At 34.6% G+C, this 20319-nt stretch overlaps 2 protein-coding genes across 2 annotated transcripts; one reads left to right on the top strand and one right to left on the bottom strand.

Moving 5' to 3' along the window:
* The first annotated feature begins 41 nt into the window (after positions 1-41).
* LOC149729571 (thioredoxin-like protein 1) lies at positions 42-3764 on the top strand. Its single transcript, XM_089885735.1, has 7 exons — positions 42-286; positions 338-434; positions 1163-1345; positions 2036-2155; positions 2586-2828; positions 3063-3167; positions 3402-3764. The coding sequence occupies exons 1-7, from the start codon at positions 183-185 to the stop codon at positions 3429-3431; spliced, it is 882 nt and encodes a 293-aa protein (XP_089741861.1). The 5' UTR covers positions 42-182; the 3' UTR covers positions 3432-3764.
* Positions 3547-19930, bottom strand: LOC149729570 (inter-alpha-trypsin inhibitor heavy chain H3-like). The gene is made up of 29 exons (XM_089885700.1): positions 19261-19930; positions 18387-18519; positions 17371-17501; positions 16947-17079; positions 16000-16103; positions 15627-15817; positions 15189-15307; positions 14942-15046; positions 14382-14457; positions 13925-14048; positions 13614-13802; positions 11750-11970; positions 11335-11485; positions 10881-11028; positions 10430-10569; positions 9928-10104; positions 9488-9622; positions 9131-9278; positions 8697-8901; positions 8155-8260; positions 7673-7799; positions 7079-7301; positions 6756-6823; positions 6206-6333; positions 5639-5939; positions 5157-5303; positions 4653-4820; positions 4296-4480; positions 3547-4023 (listed from the first exon to the last, which is right to left on the bottom strand). Exons 1-29 carry the CDS (start codon positions 19773-19775, stop codon positions 3861-3863), a joined length of 4761 nt encoding a protein of 1586 aa, XP_089741826.1. The 5' UTR covers positions 19776-19930; the 3' UTR covers positions 3547-3860.
* Positions 19931-20319: the final 389 nt, after the last annotated feature.

Here is a 20319-nt window from a genome sequence, read left to right as displayed (position 1 = left end):
AGCGCACTCTTCAAACATAGAAATGTTATATTTCTAAATGACTCGGTATTTTGATATTTTGTAAAATAGCTGACGCATAGTTGGTTGCCCTGCTTATTCAAAGAGACCAAAATTGCACGAAAAACAAAGAGTCTTGTGTTTTGCTTAATTTAAAGATTAATAAACGAATTTAAAAAGGTGAAATGGCAACGGAAAATTACTTTGAAGTTACTAGCGATGAAGAATTTACTCGTATACACCAGAGTGGCAACGACAAGCCAGTAGTTATAGATTTCCACGCAACTTGGTAAAAAATTAATTATGATATTTTCCTAAACTTACATTGGTTGTTATTTAGGTGTCAACCTTGCAAACGTATCGCGCCAAAGTTCAAGCAACTATCAACTACATATCCACAAGTGTTGTTCATTAAAGTTGATGTGGATCAATGTACAGTAAGTAGGCTGTTGATTTAACATGGCACTATGGGGAGAAATAGTTTTTATCCACATTCTATGCTTTAAAGACAGTTTTTTTATTCCATGAGAAGCTGTTTGTTTACCGGTTTTAACACACTAGATTTGAACTACATGCTGTTAACGCGAAACTTGTGCTAATCACAAAAAAATGGTAAATTATATATATATATACTAAAAACTTAAAAATGTATTATTTTGGTCCTAAAATATTCCTTACGTATGATATCCGCTGTATAATTTTTTTGAAAAAACTTGTGGTTTTTTTAAGTTAACAATTTTTTTGTCATAATAGGCATATGTTACGTGTTACTTCGCAATAGTGATAGGTTGGGTACAGTTTGGATACTCCTTGTTAATTATACAGCGGTTATCAAAGAGACCCAAGAGATATAAAAGAGATTCATTCATTCATATTTAGGATCAAAATTTTAACTGGCGGCCAACTATGTAACATTTAATCTAGTAGGTAGTGGGGCAACCTTGTTATAAATTCCCCAGGTGTGTCTTGCTATAACAAAATTTTGCGCACAGGTCATTTGTAATCAATATAGTTGTAATACACCTTAATAAATTGGTGCAAAACATCTAAATTTGCTCAAATTTTGTTTTTCATTTAAAAACTGCCCAAATAATGTAATCAAATATTCTACTTGCAAATAACAAACTTACATTACACAGTCTAACCTTCTGTAATCCAATATTAGGAAACAGCTGCCAGTTATGGAGTCTCATCCATGCCTACCTTTAAATTCGAACTACGTGGTCGAATTATTGATACAATGTCAGGTGCAGATCCAACTGCTTTAGCAACCAAAACTGAAAGTCTTGTCAATTCCGCTGGAAGCCAAACACCCATGAAGAGTGAAGTCCCAGGTGCTCCAGGCATGGTAAGAAGCTGTAAGCTTGTACATAAATAGGTTGCTTTAATTAATCTGTTCCTCTTTACCATATTCTGTTATGGGTTTAATGCACTTTATTCCTATTATTGTGGGCATATAATATGTCCTTGTGCAAGACACTTAACAACAATTGCACCAACTCAGTGGTCAGTATTACTATTAGGTTGGTCAGCCATACATAAAAACCAAAAAAGCACCATGTTGTACTGACTGTCCTTTTTCGGCCATGTTAGGAATAAGCAAGCTACATTACATTCAGATATATATAAAAAACTAATAACAAGTATATATATAGATATATACTTGTTATTAGTTTTTTACACAGTTTTATTGAAAACAGTCACGTTTGGTGGTACACTTTTTAAGATTCTTGGGATTTTGATAAAGTTAGACCTGTTTTCATATGAGACAAATTTAACCTTGTTAGTTGATGGTTGTAAACTTGTAATACCAATACCTATACGAATACAGTGCAGACAATCCTAGGATAGTCTTCATTGCCACCCCATGTTTGGCACCTAACATGCAACCTAATATTTAAAGTATTTAACTTCGCACCTATGCATTGGATAACTTTTAGTTGGGTGTATTTTTTGCAAACCTGAGCCGAAGATATTGCCTAAAACCTTTTCTTTATTTGTGGGACCTAGCATAAGGTATTTTTCATTTTTACCACAGGTTGATTTGGAGCAGTTTATTGTCCAAAAGAATTGCTTGAATGAGAACGAGGATCACCCGTTTAAATGGGTGTTCGAGGATAACAAAGATCTTTATCTTGAATCGGATTGTGATGCAGAGGTAAGTAAACAAATTTTGTTAAAGATTTTTAGAAAAAAGTCCCAGCTCTTATAAAGAATCTTTGTGGTTACCTTCTTAAATTTTGAAACACCAAGCAGTTATGCACCTTGTGTATCTCCCATATGTTCTAAGTTCTAATTCAAACACTTTATAGTAATCATGTGCACGAGTTATACAGCTTTTAATTTAATACCATGTTAATTACATACACTAATGTTGCTACCATTGTGGGAATAAAGGTCCTCGATTCCTTGGGCAAGACATCTAACAGCAATTGCTCCAGTTAGTGTTCTCTTATAAATTGTCCAATTTGTTTCACTTTTTATTTATTCAATCTCAGTATAAAGCTTGTCTTTGCTCACTTAACGAACAAAGCTTAACCTTAACATATTTCTTCCCCGTACTTAAACCAATCCTAATAATTCTCCAGATTTTGATGTCAATGACTTTTAACCAATCCGTAAAACTTCATTCAATCAAATGCCAAGGCCCTGACACCGGTCATGCACCAAAAACGGTGAAGATTTTCATCAACCAACCAAACCTGATGGATTTTGATGCAGGCAGGGACAACACACCAGTTCAACAGCTTCAATTAAGTAAAGATGATGTCGTAGAAGGAAATATAATCCCGCTAAAATTTGTCAAGTTTCAAAGTGTCAACAATGTAACTGTGAGTATTAGTTTTGCACGCACTGGCTTACTTGATCGAGCCGTCAAAAAAGATCTCTTATCCATTACTATTGGTATTAAAGCCCCGCCTGCCTTTCATGAAATCTCATGAGGTCCATACAGTAGTAAAGATTGGCCAAAATTTCAGGACACATGGCGTGTCACCCTATAGAACCTCAACCATAGAATAAGCACAGTCAGTTGGTGCAAAAGTTAACGCTTAATGTTTTTACAGTTGTTTTTTTCTGACAATCAAAGTGATGAAGAAGTTACTCAAATTCAACGAATTGTAATTTACGGGAAAACAATTTCAACAACAAATATGGAAGAATTCAAACGGGTATAATCACAAAAATGTTAATTTTGACAAGTTCCAGTATATCTTTTCGCAAGGTTTACTGTTTAAAAGTAGACTGTGCACTATTTTTACCCTATTAAACAATTGATCACTGTCTATACCAACTGGCAACTACATTTGGTTTTTAACACTGTGTATGAAAAAAAAAATATTTTTCCTGTCTGTTACTGCTTTAAATTTTTTTAACTAATCCTAACTATTCGCCTAATTGTTTAGATTTCTGGAAAAAAAGGAGAATCTCACTGAGGCGAAGCTGTGAAATGGAAGATTTTATATGATATTTATGGCACCTCTAGATGAAAAGTTTTACCATTTTACGCTGTTTTCCCAATCTCCTCCACCTTGAATAAAATACATTACATTGATAGCGACGCATACCATGTATTAAAGCTGGCACCAAATCAATACAAGGGTTTCGAACTCTGTTATTGCGCAATATACAAGCAAAATAATCACATTTGGCAATCTTGTGTATAGTCTCAAATTTCAGAGACGTACAATACTGGGTCTAAAATATTTAATGCAATTTTGTGGCTGAGTGAATAATAAAAACACTACTGGTTATGCATTTAAAGACAACTGCTATTTTAATCTTCTTCATATAAATTATTTGAGCCTTCAGTCAGAACAGCAAGGATATATTTAAAGCAGCTGCAAGCCTGTATTGAAGCCGACTCATTTTGGTGCCAAGGCAGGGTTGTCAAGTAAAGCTTGTCTTCTGTAATGGTGTTTACTTTGCCCTGTGAGGTCCATTGGGTTTTTAACCCACCAACATTCTATTGTTCGTTTGGTTAGAGAGTCGTACATGATATGGTTTGTAACTTTAACCATACTATGCCTGTGGTGAATTAAAAACTGTTAGTCAAGTAAGTTTATGAAGTAAAATAGAGTGGTTGGTTAAAAAAGTATGAGTTAAACTTAGATCTACAGTATTTAAAATAGGTATCTATTGGTACATTTTAACCATATAGTATGTATACAAACACACATTTTAATAACAAAAAATAACAATATAAAGTTTCATCAAATAATAAAAACCAATAAAAATTTGGTAAACTAAATAAAACTAAACATTCTTTATCACATTTTAAATTACAAACATAAAATCACCTGAACCACAACAACGCATGCTGTGTGTTTGGTATGAAATCAATTGTGGCAGGAGCTATTTCACTGTTATGTGGGAACTGACCAAGCACACCAGAGGTGGCGTTAGAGAGCCCACTAGATCGTACAATGGAGAAGTCAAGATGGTTGATTATGTTTGCGTTTGGTGCATGTACATGTGATACAATCTATTATAATATAAAACTGGTTAAGCTGGGTAGTAAAATAATTTGGAAAGTTTATTTGGGATAATTTAGCAAGCGGTTTCTAAAGACACATATATCCACAATGGTAGCAGCATTGAGACTTGAACCCCAAACTTCTGGGCACAAAACAACATATCACTGCACACAATTTCACCTGAAATTGGATATCTTGAGGCAATTTAATCATGAGTTCATATCTTGTGTAAGAGATGGGTTGATTTTCAAACCAGACACCTCTCCTCTTAATCCTAAACATCTTCTTCAATGAAAATTGTTGAGGTCGTCCTCCTCTAATCCGGATGACCAGAGTGAATGAATCGATCTAAAGATAAAAACGAGAAAGGATTATTTACAATCTTTTCCCCCAAAAAAATATTTTTATCAAATATTTCTGCCCAGTTTGTGCTAAATCTGCCCAGTTTGTGCTAAACAAAAAAATTTACTAAAATATACAAACTCTTACCAATGATTCTAAAAGAGAATTGTTAATTGTTAAAAAGGGGATTAGAAAATATAGGTTGTTATATGCTAACTAACAGCATCCGTCTTTTCCCACGGTACTATATAGAAGGGGGAGATAGTACACCTTTAGCACATAATATTTAAATATCCTCAAAAAGAATTCTCTTAAATGGCTTCAATGTTAGAAGGTTTTTACCTGAATATTAATTCCTTGATTTGCCAAAGATATTCCAAGGTCCGAGATAAAGGTTGGTGAATCGGTTTCTGATATGTGGACTGGTGTTTGGGCAAGTTTGCCATTCACACTTATTCCATTAACTGTGTCATTTAGTAAGTTGTATACCTGGAGAATAAATGAATTTATTGTATAGGCTACTGTGGTTGAGAAAATAGGACACTGATGGGTGATTAAAGGTGAATGAATAAATGTAACTTTTTTACACTGCGGGGCAACGACATTTGTTTTAACATGGTTTAGCTGTTTTACACCTTGTGCCTGCCTAAACACCCCATAGGAGATCACTGGGTTGAGGTAATTGCTGTTAAGTGTCTTAAGAATACATTAGCCCACAATGGTACCCTAGTAGGTGTCTCTGAAAGGGGCCATCAGACGAAGTTGCGCATCCTTAACATATCACAATACTCCTACAGTAAAGTATTTTCCTTCCTATAACTCACCTCATCTTGCTTTCCAAGCCAATTAAAGCAGATTGTGATTTGTAATCCCAGCCCAACAATAACATGGGGGTCACCCGCCACACCACTGGGTCGACCGATAGTTGGTGCAGGGGTAAACAAACGATCGAGTCCGATCCCTGTGGGTGCTATGGTTCTCCCTCCTGCAGCAGTAGAAGGAGCTCTTGTGGTCGTCACGGCAACGGTCGTGGTGCGCTCGGCAGCGAGTGCATTTTCAATTTCACGAACGTCTTCAGGTTTTAAAACGATCATGGACGTGATGCCCGGAGTCACGAATCCAAGTCTGTTATAGGGATATCATATTATACGTGTGAGTATCATACTATTCATGAAAAAAATACCATTTTTTAAATATAAATGTGATGGAATATGAAAATGTCGGCGTTAATATAATATTTTTGTGTCATCATGATTCATGATGTTATTTTTGTGATTCTGAAGATTTTGAATGTAAATCTGATATTATACAGAAAGATATGATATTATACACATGAAAATGGTACTTCTTGATGTAATTATTGTATTATCGTACGAATACAGAAATCATACTCGAGTGATTGATTAAGAGCGAGTTGTCGAAGCTCAGCTTCCCTCGTTGCGTTCGTTGTTCCTTGAATTTCACGAAGAACTCCTCGCAATCTCAAGAAGTTGTACAATCTCTCAGCAAAGTTCTGACCCTGTGTGGTATGAATGTTATTTTGGTAATGGGTGATAGATTCTGTTCCAGTCTATGTAAGTAAGGTTCTGAAATTTATCTAATGTGCTACATCCCATTTAGTGACCACTTGGTTGTAGCAAGGTCTGCTAATTAGCATATCTAAGCTGTAAGAACGCAATGGTTATGATGCAAGTGCCTAACCACTAAGCCACAGCATCAGACCATGTGTCCAGTTTAACTGTATTGTTAGTTAATAGTTACTAACAGTACATGTATAAAAAACTAGGTAAAATATATAATGTGTTGATTCTGGTTGTTACTTTCATGCCCACAAGTAAGCAGCTAAATGTAATGCAAGTACAGACATAAAGTATAAATTAATATTTTATTACATAATTGTTGAAACCATTGTACAAATGCTACAGCAAAATTTGAACTTACCTCCTGACTAGCCACTGTGATTGGGGTAACAGTGTGTCGTTCGCTTTCAGGTCCATGTCTTGTATCACCTGTTAATGTGGTAACAGTATTAGTTATGTCACGTTTATAATAATTGACCATTGACTGGATCAGAACAATACTATTAACTTAGCATCGAACCTAGTACCCTTCTTGTATGATGCAAGCAGTTTAACTTAGAATATCGCTCTAGTCAACATCGAAACACAAATAAATTTAAGAAGATCGATTTTAGAAAACATAAACAATATGCCTGGCAACAAAGTTTATATTTAGAAGTAATAGTGCTTTGAAAACAACAATACCTCTTAAATCAGCTTGTAAAGTGGCAAATGTGACATCTCTTTTTCGTCTTCTTCTACGTGGGTTAGTAACAAACCTAGCTTCTATCCTGCCGGCAGTTATAAGTTCTCCGTCTTGCATGAGCGCTGGAAATTGTTGAGTATAAAAATGATCAACTTCTTGCTCGTATGTCATTGTTGTGTTGGATAAAATAGGTTGCGATATCTCCTCGTAAAAATTCGAGATCTGTGAAAAAAAAGTTGTGGTTTAAAGGAAGCAGATAGGAGTTTAGTAAATTACAATGAAAAGTTAGTGTGAATGAAAAAGAGTAAATTACAATGAAAAGTTAGACTGTGAATGAAAAAAAAGTATTCATTTCTAGAAGAAATATAAGAAGAATGTATATATTTATTATTTTGTTTTTTATGTTTTATGTATATTTAAAACGCATGAAATTGCTTGTTGTAAACAGATTGGGTTGTATTAAAAAGAGGCATAGAAAAGCCTATTTTTACTTTAACCTATTATTTTACCATTATGATTTAGCCTAGCAAGACTATCCTAATAGGATTTAGTCCAGACTCTATTTTGCAAGTATATTATTAGAAAATAGTAACCTGTGCATATGAGTTCAAATCAATAAAAATTTGAATTGAGGTCCCTGAGTTTTGAGCGGCAATTTTCCTCAGTAAATTCATATCAACCAATGTTCCAAAACCTATTGTGTTGATTCCATACCGCCCTCTGTAATGTTATAATAAATAATTATGAGCTGAAAGATTGAATGAGATTATAAAAGGGGTAAGCAAATATGGCATGTCAAAAAGTATTCTGGAAAAATTTGTATGTTTTTTGTGTTTTTAAAAGGATTGAACTTTTAAGGTCATGTTCAGATTGCTATCATCAGAGTTTGCCACAATATGGCTAGTAGAAATAACTCATATTCGACTATGACATGCAGTATATGTCTAGCATATGTGCTTTTACCTCACCAAACTGCATTAAATGTGAAAATAACAGTTTAATTATTAAAAATATTTTTCAATCGATTTAAATAAAAAGCGGAAAAAACTTTGTGAAATTAGTATTACAAACTTACCGGTTTAGATTCCTGATAGCTGATATTATTGCTGTTGAAGATACTGTACCATCTGTTGGCCTTCCATCAGTTAATAACACCATAAAGTCAGATGCGGTGTTGGTGCCTGTGTATTGTAATCAAATAATTGTCACTTCTACTAACGAGTGCCGAGTGGTAGGGCAACTTTAAAAATTATGACATGGGTGTTTTATTTATATACTTCATATCCACTCACAAGTTACAATGTATATATTTATTTGTACATATTTATATTTTTGGCTAATTAAACCATTTTATATGCAATGCTAACTTCAATAGCTTTTAAATTGATATATTTTCTGTGTGGCTGACAATTTAAACAACCAATAAAAGAACACTGGTTGAAAGTTATTGCTGTTAAGTGTCTCACCTAAGAACACATACACCCACAAAGGTAGCAGCATTGAACCTTAAACTCATACCCATTAGTCTATAGGTGATTGCTCTAACCCAATGTGCTAGAGAACTAAATCTAACAATAACACACCAGGTTCAAGATTCCTTAACAATATGTCACCCACCTCCAGTTGCAGCTGAATCAAACAACTGTATAGCAGCTTCAACAGCTTGTAGAATATCAGTACCCCCACGTGTGACAACAGTTGTGTTAAGGAAATTCATGGCAGAATTAATATTTGCTGTCGTTCCAGATGCAAGAACAGCCGCAGTACCAGTAGGTGACCATCTTGATACTGAACTATTGAAAGCTATCACACTGAAAAAATCCTGTGGGATTTTTAAATTAAAAAAGTAAGCCTGTTGAGCGGCTAAAAGTTCATTGTCTTATGTGTATTTTTTACGTAAACCTAAATGACAGTTCTATACTGCCGTAATTTTGCAGGTACTAGAAAGTCATTTTAAGAAAACATTGCTTTTATAGTTTTATAGTAAATGTAATTTTTTTAATAGTTTTATTGTATTTAAATTAACAATAAATGAACATTTTTTAACTCACAGTTTCAGCAAGTCCGTGCAATATGGTGTTCATCGCTTGTCGCACTTGATCGATTTTGATCCCGAACATCGAACCTGAGACATCAATAAGAAAGACGACCCTCTTGCTCATGGGTGGAAGATTTGAAGTGATGAAATGAGCAAAGTAACTGGAGAACATGAAGAATATTTGTGTCTCCATCAAGCATTATCATCTTACTAAGATATATGTATATTTAGATATGCTCCTGCCAGGCATAGCCCAGAGATCTTTAGGCTGTTGTAGCCCAGAGAATATTTGTACAAGGTTTGACACTGCTATCATTGTGGTGTATGAGTCTTTGAACAAACACCTAATAACATATCCTGGTTATCCTACCTTTGATCTATAACCATCTCAGTTGTTCTGTTTCTGAATACATCGTATTCAATCACGAACTTTCCATTTAAACCAAATGGAGATATAAGATGTTGTTGGTTGCTTGTTGGTGTGTATGTGATCACTGCACTGACTCTGCCGATATCATATAGGTACTATTATGTTGGATAAACAGACTATCACGTGGATGTTGGGACAATATGCCAACTTTATACCAAATCTCGGGTCCCATGGGGTGTATGACCTTAAGTTCAAATACAAGCAAGTCACAGTATGGAACGTTCACCACAGTTATCAATGAAGCTCCTAATGTTTGATGAGTATTGGTTTAATTGTGTTTTAACAATGCTGGCATGCCGCCCTATATTTCTTGCGAAGTCAAAAAACATAACTCCTATAACACCCTATAACACAAAAATGTGAAAAATTAAAAAACTTACGGTGAGTTGCGAACAGTGGTAATCCCTTGCAATGGAACTGGTCCAGGAACACTCGTCTGCTCAGTTTCCAATCCTAATGCATTAACAGTTGATAGTGGAACACTCTCAGATATAGATACCGTTATACTGAACATTGATACAGGTTGCAACATACGGAATGACACACCATACTGATATCTGTGACAAAAATAGAAGTTCATACGCAGGTGTAAAGTGTGTAACATGACGTTTATGTGTTTCTTTAAATATAAGATCACAGCAGTTAGAACTCTCGCCCCTAGACCAGAAGATACATGTTAACACCCAGCCATTGTGGGTGAAGTAACAACCAACTCAGTGGACACTAATGGTTTGTTCAAATTTCAAGCCATACACAAGGAAAACATAAGCTGTATTGAATCAATGCAATGTAACAAGGGAGCTTATAAAAATGCTGCCTTTACAGTTTTTTGTATATTATTAAGGTTTTATCACAAAATATTCAAAAACATAAAAATCTCACATTCCTCGCTTCCTCTGTAGTGCTTCCTGGTATGTAAGTTGGAAGATAACTCGCTTTCTTGGAGCAAGGTTTGTAGAAGTTTGAAAAACACTAGAAGATTGATCTCTTGCTGCAACGTGACCAACTGTCAAGTCTCGCTCCTGTGAAATATTTCTGTTCTTAAACTTTAATAATAATAATAAGCATTGGGCAGAAATTGCTCTGTGTTTGGTTTTGTAAGAAAATTATTTTATTCTTAATAAATTTATTTGCAGAATATTTGATATGTTAAGTTAACACCTATTTTATTCTTGTAACAACAATCATTATAATACTGGAGTCCTGTTTCAAACACTTCGTGCCCACTGGAGTCGCAACATAACTTTTTGTGAAAACTTTTTTATTTCAAATGAATTTTTTGTAAAGGATTTTTTTAGGAGAATTTGTTAAAAAATATAACACTTCCATTTACCCTTGCAGTTGTATAGATTGCTTCAGCTCTTGCTTTTTCTTCAATCCTCCCGTTATATACCACACCATCAATTGTCATGGAGAAGTTTGTGATAAAAGCATTTACGGGAAGTATCACGTAATACTGCGCCTCTCTGCTCACTGCAGCACTGTGGGTGATATGGATAAGTTAAACTTTTAATCCATATAGTGAGCTATACATTTTGAAGTTGTCCGATTTTTATAGACTTACCAAAAGGTGTTTTTTAGCAGGCAACACTAAATCAAAATAAGTTGGAAATGTCAACTGATGTGATAAAAACACACTTTGTTATAAAATAAAAACCACAATTTTTAAGATCTTAAACAACACATTTTATGTTTTTTTGGGAAATATGATATAGAAAAAAAAGATTTTTGTTTAATATTGAAATTTCTCAAAATGTTTGCAAAAATCTACAAGTTGTTAAACGTACTCGTTATAAACAGTGCTGGTCATTACTGTTTCTGCAAATCTTGCTTTTATTGTCGTAGCAACAACGAACGTTTCAACTGTTGGTCGACTTTTCTGGCCAACAATAAGATGACAAGGTTTGTATAGAAGTGAGGTTGATGTGCTGCTCTTGGCTGTGTAAACGGAAGTTTAAGTTTAAGGTAAATGTTTAATTAATGATTTAATCGAGAATGAATGAATGCAACCTAATTTTCCTTGTGTGGTGCGCTAAGAAGGTTGTTATAACTTATAACACAGGTTTAATCATTTCACACATCTTTTTCGGCTTACGGGTTACTGTGTATGACTAACAATTTAGACAAACCATAAAGGACCACTGGGTTGAAGCAATTGTTGTTAAGTGTCCTGCTTGTATAAAATAAAATCACCCAACGCACCAGTAAATGTGATAACACTTGTTGTTCCTACTGGTTCCGTATCTGGTGCCCTGGCAGTTATATTTGCCGTCATTATTCCCCCACTTCCACTAACTGTTACAGGACTTGGGGTAACACCGCCTGTTATATAGCTTCGCGTATCAGTTGCTCCAAGCTCAAAAGTTGCAGCAGTAGCTCCATTATTACGCACAGTTACTGGAATTGTGATGCGATCTCCTGGTCTGTGGAGTGTTTTTGTTATATCATAAAGTAAGCATTCTTATGTCACGGTATTCTACATGCATAACTTTTTAAACGAAAACAAAAAATGAGTTTTGTGGCTAAAGCTTTTGGAAACGACTGATGCAAAATTACATTTACAACCAGGAGTTCACAGAAATGTTTGAATACGGTTGGCTTACATACCATTTTTCCTACCTGCCTTAAAAAAAGGTTTATTTATTAACGAAACATTTGATATTAATATTCACACAACTAAAAAACACTGTTTTAAGAATATATATATATTTAACTTGATGTTTATGTTACCGAGACTTTCCCATCTAAAAGTCATTAATCAATATTGCGTTTATTTAGTATATAAATATGCTTAACATTATAGAAATATTAATTTTTTGTATGCAAATCAATAGCCAAAACAGGTATATTGGATTCTGACTAAATAGGAACTTTAAAAACAGACAAGAATTGCACAAACACAAATTAATAGTTAAGATGCCACAAAACTGATTTTTTTTATCCAAATTCATTGCCAGAACAGGTGAATTGGATTTAGACACGTGTCAGCCTCACTGATATTTATATATTTGAATCACAAGGTTCGAATCTGTATAATGACAACGCACTGAAGCTGGTAATTTTCCACCAACTTAAACGGAATTTGCCTCCAGCAGTATTTAAACGGTACGAAGCAGTTCCAGTTTAAAATAACTTTAACCACAAAATAAATTGAATTTAAATGAGCTGAAACATGTAAACAAAGAAATTTAAGATTTCTTATAAATATAGCATATTTTATTTTTGTTTACTAACTGATTTTTTAATATTTTAGGAATTTATAAAACTTTGTTCCAGCTGTAAGATACCAAAATCAATTTAAAATACTCTGGAAACAATTATAGTTTACAAAATTTTTAAATGCGTATATATATTGTGTATTTTTTATTATACAGTAATAAAAAGAATAAGATATGTTTTTTTTCATCTTTTAATAAGGTCGATTATTCTTTCATACAAAATTATTAGTTTTGTAATATTTTGTGTTTACAAAATATGTTTTAGGTTAAACTAACACTATTTTTTACAAAGGTCTTAAAGTTCAGTGATTTGCCCAAATTGCTTTGCCCATAGGCAAAGATACTGCAGTGTTAATACTGCAGCGAAATATATGATTGGCATAACTTATAAACAAATTGTTACATGATCCTATGATTCCTATGGCACACAATGGGCAACTGGTGTAGAATAAAGAACTCATTTTCTAGCACTTATATTTGCATTAAATTATTTAATGTTTCAATGTAGTTTTAACATCATATGTTAGTTGAAGTTATACCATTGCAGCCTATCAAAGTGAATAGTTAACAATGTTTTTACCCTGAATATATAAACAATGTTTACAATATTACATATTTCACCATATTGTTAAAGCACTCTTAACTGCAGATTCAGATTCAATCAATGTTTTGCAGTTTCTTATTTTACTCTTTTTAGGTATTTTTTTATTAGTGATGGCGATTTTATTAAAAAAATTGTGCTTTTAATGAAAATAATTACCTTTCATAAAAATATACTTTAGCAATCCAAGAAAATCAAAAAATAAAATAAAATTTTATAACAAGGGTTGTAATACTTAGGTACTTACCTAAATACAATATCTCCTATGTTTGGACAAGCAAGTTGTACATGAACAAACTGAATAGGTGTGGAAATAAGCCGGGTAAAAGTTAGTCCAGATTGATCTATTCCATGCACACTTATAAAGATAGGGATTAATGGTCTCATACTGGGGGAATACCGAAACTCAGAGTTGGTTTGATCACCAAAAGGAATGCTGAAAAAAGGTTTATATTAAACAAATTATTAAAATGACTTATATGTTGAGTGGGTAGAGAAAATAATAGGGGTGGTACTATAGCATGGTGGTTGTAGGCATATATACAGAGGTTTACATACCTGTGGGTAGTTAACACAACTCCAGTTGTTTGAGCAATAAGGCTTATTGAAGTAACTCGTGTGCTGGATGATTTACCATAAGCGTTAAGTAAGACGACAATCTCATCTGAGAATAATGGTTGACCTAAAAGTGGAAAAAGAACTAAATTAAAATGTGATCATTAATTTCTCCATCAATGCAAAGCGATGTCTGGAACTGATAATGCAAAAAAAATAGATAAATAAAGAACAAATATAGTAAAAAGTAATAGAAAATAAAGTAAGCACTAACAAAAATAAATAAATAGAGAACAAATAAAAAGTATGTCTAAATATATATATATAATATATAAACATGAATAAAAACATTCAGCAATTATATATATAATATATATCTATATGTATTAATATCGAAAAATATTTTTAAAATATTTAAAGACTTTTACATAAAACCAAAATGATGAAAACCTCATCTCACCTTCAAAACGTGCGAGTTCCCCGCTCTCTTGTTTAGCGAGTGTTTGAACAAAACCGAATGTACTTCGTCCAATCACCTGATAAAAACAAAATATTTGAAATTTCGAATTTAATGAATATTTCATATTAATCTGCAGCAACAGTCTTTATAACACGGGTTCTTTGTTTCATTTACACCTGGTGCATGATTTACGAGTTACCATATATATTATATATATATATGTTACTTTGTGGGCAAATATTTTGGGGGGTCTTGTTATTCATTTTAGTTGATGGCTTTTAAATCAGACAAGAGACCACTGGTTTGGAGCTTTTGTTAGGTGTCTTGGCCCTAGAACACATACATCCAGAATGGTAGCAAAATCGAGCCTCAAAGAAGAATCTTCTTGAATAGAGCCAGGTGCGCTAACCACCGTGAACACCCATGTTATAACGACTGTCGTTTTCGGGCCACATGAGAACACAGTAAGTTACATTCAATTTGAATAAGATACCACAGTTTTATCTCATGCAACCCAAACTGTGATTTTGATCAGAAAACAAAAGTGTAAAAGTCAATACCTTGATGCTGCATTTAGAGTTTGCAGTTACATTTATCATCCATTCACCATGTGTTTCAGTAACATTAATTTTTCCCTCAAATAGATTGTCTATCGTAACAGGATCCTTGAAAAGTAGAATTTAATACAACTTTAACAATTTTTTTTTTAATTTTTATATACTTTTATATTCATTTATTATGACTATATACAAATATTTTATGTTAAAAAATATTTGTTTTCAAATTATGTTATGGCATGGTATGTACCGTCAATGGTAACACTCTGCCTTCATATGAAACTGTAAACCTCTGGCAATCTCCTGTGTTTTGGAAGAAGACCGTTTTAACTGAAGCATCGATGTTGACACGGAATGTATGACTGCCACCTGTTGTGAAAATGTTATAAGATATGTGAATGAACATTGCAGTATAGAAAGAAAATATATAACACAGGTGTTCTGTTTCATACATTATGTCCTTGCTTACTAGTTACCACATATGCTTTGTGCGTGAATATTTATTTATATATATTTTTTTTCTAAATGTATATTTGTTAGTTAAGATAACCCATAAGGGACCACGGAGTTGAAGCAGTTGCTGTTAAGTGTCTTGCCAAAAAATATGTATGCTGGTTGCTGACATTCAGTCAAATAAACATTAAAACAGCCAAAGCTATTTTTGCAACAGTTTTATAATTTAACTTACTTGTTACAGTTTTTATAGCTATATCCACAATTCCTTGTCTCACTGTTCGATCAATAACTTGGGTGGCGGAGAAAATATCACTTTTTCTGATGACTAGTAAAGCGCCGCCTGTGCTGGTTGCCATGTATTGGTACAACTCCAAACCTTTCTTGAATGAAGCTGTGTTGCATCTTCTGTGCGTGAGGCTTCCTCTGTGGAGTGGAATATTTATGTAGTGTTCAAAACTTAATGGTGTCGTTTAGTAGATTTTGATGAAAATCTTCATAAAAAAGACATTGCCAGCTTATAAGTACTTTTCTATACACATGTAAAGTCATCTAGCAAGGCACACACACCAGAAAAAAACATAATTATAAACATAAATCAAACTTACGGTCCACCAGTTCTCATGAATCGGCACATTGTTGTAGAGATAGTATTTGTAAGAAGAAAAGTGATTTTGATGTTCCTCTGTCTGGCTTGTGCAACAACCACATCCTAACAGGTAAAACAAATTATAAAAATTAGTCTTTTTATTTTACACAATTAAACATAGATAGCATGCAGTATGTGCATTATTGAATACTATGCAAATAATAAGTAGGATAGTTAAGTTACAAAAAGTTTTAGTTTAGAAATTAAAAAATCGGTAATGATTTCTGCTAAACAGCCAATATCGAGTATGAAGTGTATGATTCAGTAGAATCACAACACTAGTTAAAAATCATTCAATACGTTAGGGGTATAATTTCGGACACTAGTGAAGAATTTTCCGGTACATAGCAGAATAAGCTGGTGGAAAGTGTTAAGGGTTGGTGGTTAGAGGTTGATGGTTAGGGGGTTAGTGGTTATAGAGGTTAGTAGTAAGGGTTTAGGCCTTAGGGGACAACCCCTATTATGATGCAAATAATCAACCTGTAAATTGCTTTTATGTTGTAATCAATTGCCAGGTCAAACAATTGCTATTGTGATGCAATGAATCCACGTGTGAATCCCTACTATGTCATAAAAAAAACATGCTGTTTGGCTGAGGAAAACATATATACAGCAGTGTTACTTCTGGGACATATTGAGGTTCAAGACGTGTTTACTTTACAACGCGTCTGCTTAGGTTGATTCATTCTTGCATATTACTCAGCGTGCTTTTAATAATGTATCGGTTCAGGAATCCGGCCTGCCAATTATTTTATTTTTCCTTACAAGGCCCACCGACTGGAGAAGTTGCCCGCCCCTGGTTTAGGAGTTAGTAGTTAGGAAATAAGGTGGGGGGAGTTTCGGTTGTGGAGGATTCTTTACTATTGCACAAAATGCTTAACACTCGACAATTAAAACGACACTTGCCTGCAATTCAATATCTTTCGCGTCGACATCCGTAATGACAAACACGGTCGATCCTTCTTGGCTGTTTTCTATCGCCAACAAAATTCCCCGCAATGCTAGTTCGGGTGCATCCCCACCGCCGTGGGCGTGCAACCTATTTAAATAATTTAAATAGTCTGTTTATTCAACGGTGGTTTAATTAATGATTATTGTGTGTTTTCTGTGTATTTTTTGGAAAATAACGATACCAAGTTTATGGAATTTGCTGTAAGTGTAAATCAATGAATGTAACTTATATATCCTCGGACGCGAGGCAACGAAATACGTAATAATAACACGGCGTTCTGTTTGATATCAAACGGAAAATTAAAATATGGACACTTTTATTCCCCCAAAACACCTACATATATTTTTTAACACTTTGGACTGATTAAGCCTCGCTTACCTATCGATACTAGCTTTGAACGTGTCTGGGTTCGAAGTTACAGTAATTGGTCCAACGGTGGGGTCGTTAAACGGAACCAAAACAAAATCTCGTGGTTCGTCAAGTGAGCCTTGTCGTTCTTCAATAATCATCTAAATAGTGAAAGTATGGTTAACAAATGACAATTACGTTGGTGTATAGTAGAATGGGGAAATATGGGACACCTTTACATTCTGTTTTCTTGACGTATTTGGTAGTAAACAAAGAAAATTTAAAGAATTATAAAACTGTGTTCTCACGACTCCCATGGACCGTTGTTAATTGTTTAAAACCCGATTAGGATACTTAAATATCATGTGTTAAAGTCGTCCCATCTTCCCCTACCTTACTATATATAATTATCGCTGTATATTAGCGTTTGAATTAATGTAACCTATTCATCCTCGCGGGCGAGGAACAACTTTTTGAGCGCACTATTTGGCAAAGTGGTTAGGGCGCATGTCTGTAACGTGGAGGTAATGTATTGATGGCTCGTCTCCACCTACCGTAGTGGGCGTATGTGTCCTTGGGTAGGACACTTAGCAGCAATTGCTTCAACCCTTTGGTCACTAACGGTTGTCCGAATTATAGAATTATAGGTAACATATTCAATACTGTGGGGTAATATGGGACACATTTAACAAATAAAAACAAATATCCCGATTGTGTCATAAACAAATAACAACGCAATGTGGGAGTTTACTGCCAAATCGGACGAGAAAATTTAATGACAGAGTATGCCATCTTACCCCAACCATACACGGGTATTCGTTTGATGATAGACAAAAACAGCTGTTACAATATTATTCAACATAATAATATTGTAACAGCAGATAATATGTGTAGGGAAGTCCATCTTACCCCATAGTACTACCGATTCTGCGGTAAACCTGCGAATGACCTTGTCGAGTGTGTCAGCATTAAAATTGCCCAAATCAAACACAATTTCTAAAATCTGGCCCCGGTCATTTTTTTGATGATTTTTTTTCAAATTTTACCTTTGCTCGTTGTTTCGCTGCTCTAATTTCGCCACTCATGCTTCCCGTATCATCAATAGCAAACGCTAAGGTTGTGCCAACACCAACGTTGATAAAGTTGCCAAACTTAAAGTCGCCAATGTTGTTTCGAACCCTGGATATCAGCAGTTTGGTTAGAAAACTGTAGAAGGCCTCAGGACTCTCGACACTAGGTGTAGCTTTATGATTTTGTACATCGTTTTTCTCTAAATAACTACAAAACTACACTTGTCCGGCGCCGTGGCGTAGTGGTTAGCGCGCCTGCCTGTAACCATTAGGTAATGGGTTCAAGGCTCGTCGCTGCTACCATTGTGGGCGTATGTGTCCTTGGGCAAGACACTTAACGACAATTGCTTCAACCCAGTGGTCACTAATGGGTTGTCCAAATTATCAGCCATACATAAGAAAATGAAAAAAAAAAAATCCAAAAAAAAATAATCACCCACCCACAAAGTAACATACATGGCAACTCGTAAGCTGGCACGAGGTGTTAAACCCGTGTGATAACGACTGTCGTTTTCCGGCCACGCGAGGATAAAGTAAGTTACATTCATTCATACATTTCCACATCTTCTATTGCAGACTCCATATACATACGGTCAATATTATTTTTGTTGCAATTTTTGTAAGTACCACCCAATTTTGATTTAAATGAGTGAATGAGTGAATGAATGTATAACTTATATATCCTCAAGGTGGATGGGGAAACAACAGTATAGGTATATAATACGGGTGTTCTGTTTTATACTTTGGACTAAAGCCTGTCACAACCAGCACTGATTTGTCACCCTACGGTGCCGAAATTTAACATACCATGTATATAACCTTATATAAACTATGTAATTGCAACCTTTACCTCTCTAGTTCGGTAAATATGATTTTCTCCGCGGAGCCGACGTCATCTTCCACCAAGCATCTTACTGAGAGCCAGAGAGCAGAATTTGGAATGAATTTATTAATAGCTTGGTAGATTAAGACTCCAAACTTATCCCGGGCCAATTCATAACTTTGAGCAGACAAATAATTAAATATGTTTTCCCTCAAAATGATCAGGTCTTTGTCAGCCTCGGCTGCCCCGTTTATTCCAGGGTCGGCATAATATATTCTCAGAATCGATTCCTTAAACTTGCTGGGTGTCGCACCGCCGCCGTAATAAGTATCGAACAGCTGGATAGGCGTCAGAGGGTATACCTGATTAGGATCGAACACTGAACCTGAACGTGAGTTATCGGCAAAGTAAGCCGCTCCTGCTTTAACCAAAGACCTCGTCAGTACGTCAATAAACGGTTCGCAGTCACCAGTTGGGTTTTGTGGGGGAATCACCGAAGCAGACAAAGAAAGAAAGGATAGAACGACGAGAAATCGAAACATATTGATTGAATGATATATTCTTTTAGAGTTAAAATAGCATTTTATATACAGTAACCTAAATTGTACAATCCCTTATAGACCTTGATTCCAGGAGAGCTATAAAAAAGAAAAATAGTAGGGTGGGGACAGATGGGACACCTTTAACACACAATATTTAAATATACCGATCGTGTTTTAAACATTTAACAACGGTCTATGGGAGTCGTGCGGAAATAGTTTTATAATTCTTTGAATGTTCTTTGTTTACTACTAAATGGGACGAGCATAATGATACGTAAATAAAATGAATTGTAAAAATTGTTTATCATTGCGTGGTTCGGCACCGCCAGTCGTTATATAACACGGGTTGGTTTATGGTTCATACACCTCGTGCACCTCACGAGTTATCACATATACAAGTTTACGCATCATCCGAATTTACTTTTCGGGCGCCTTACCCTCGTTGGGTTGTTGTATTCCTTTGTTTGTTGCCTGGAGGTTAATTTTGTTATAAAGAAAACAAACTGCTCGTATAAATGGATATTAATAAACTATAGGGGAAAAA

This window comes from Ciona robusta, chromosome 10 (genome assembly GCF_009617815.1).
Source record: "Ciona robusta chromosome 10, ASM961781v2".
Lineage (NCBI taxonomy): Eukaryota > Metazoa > Chordata > Ascidiacea > Phlebobranchia > Cionidae > Ciona > Ciona robusta.
This window is presented reverse-complemented; position numbering and strand designations above follow the sequence as displayed.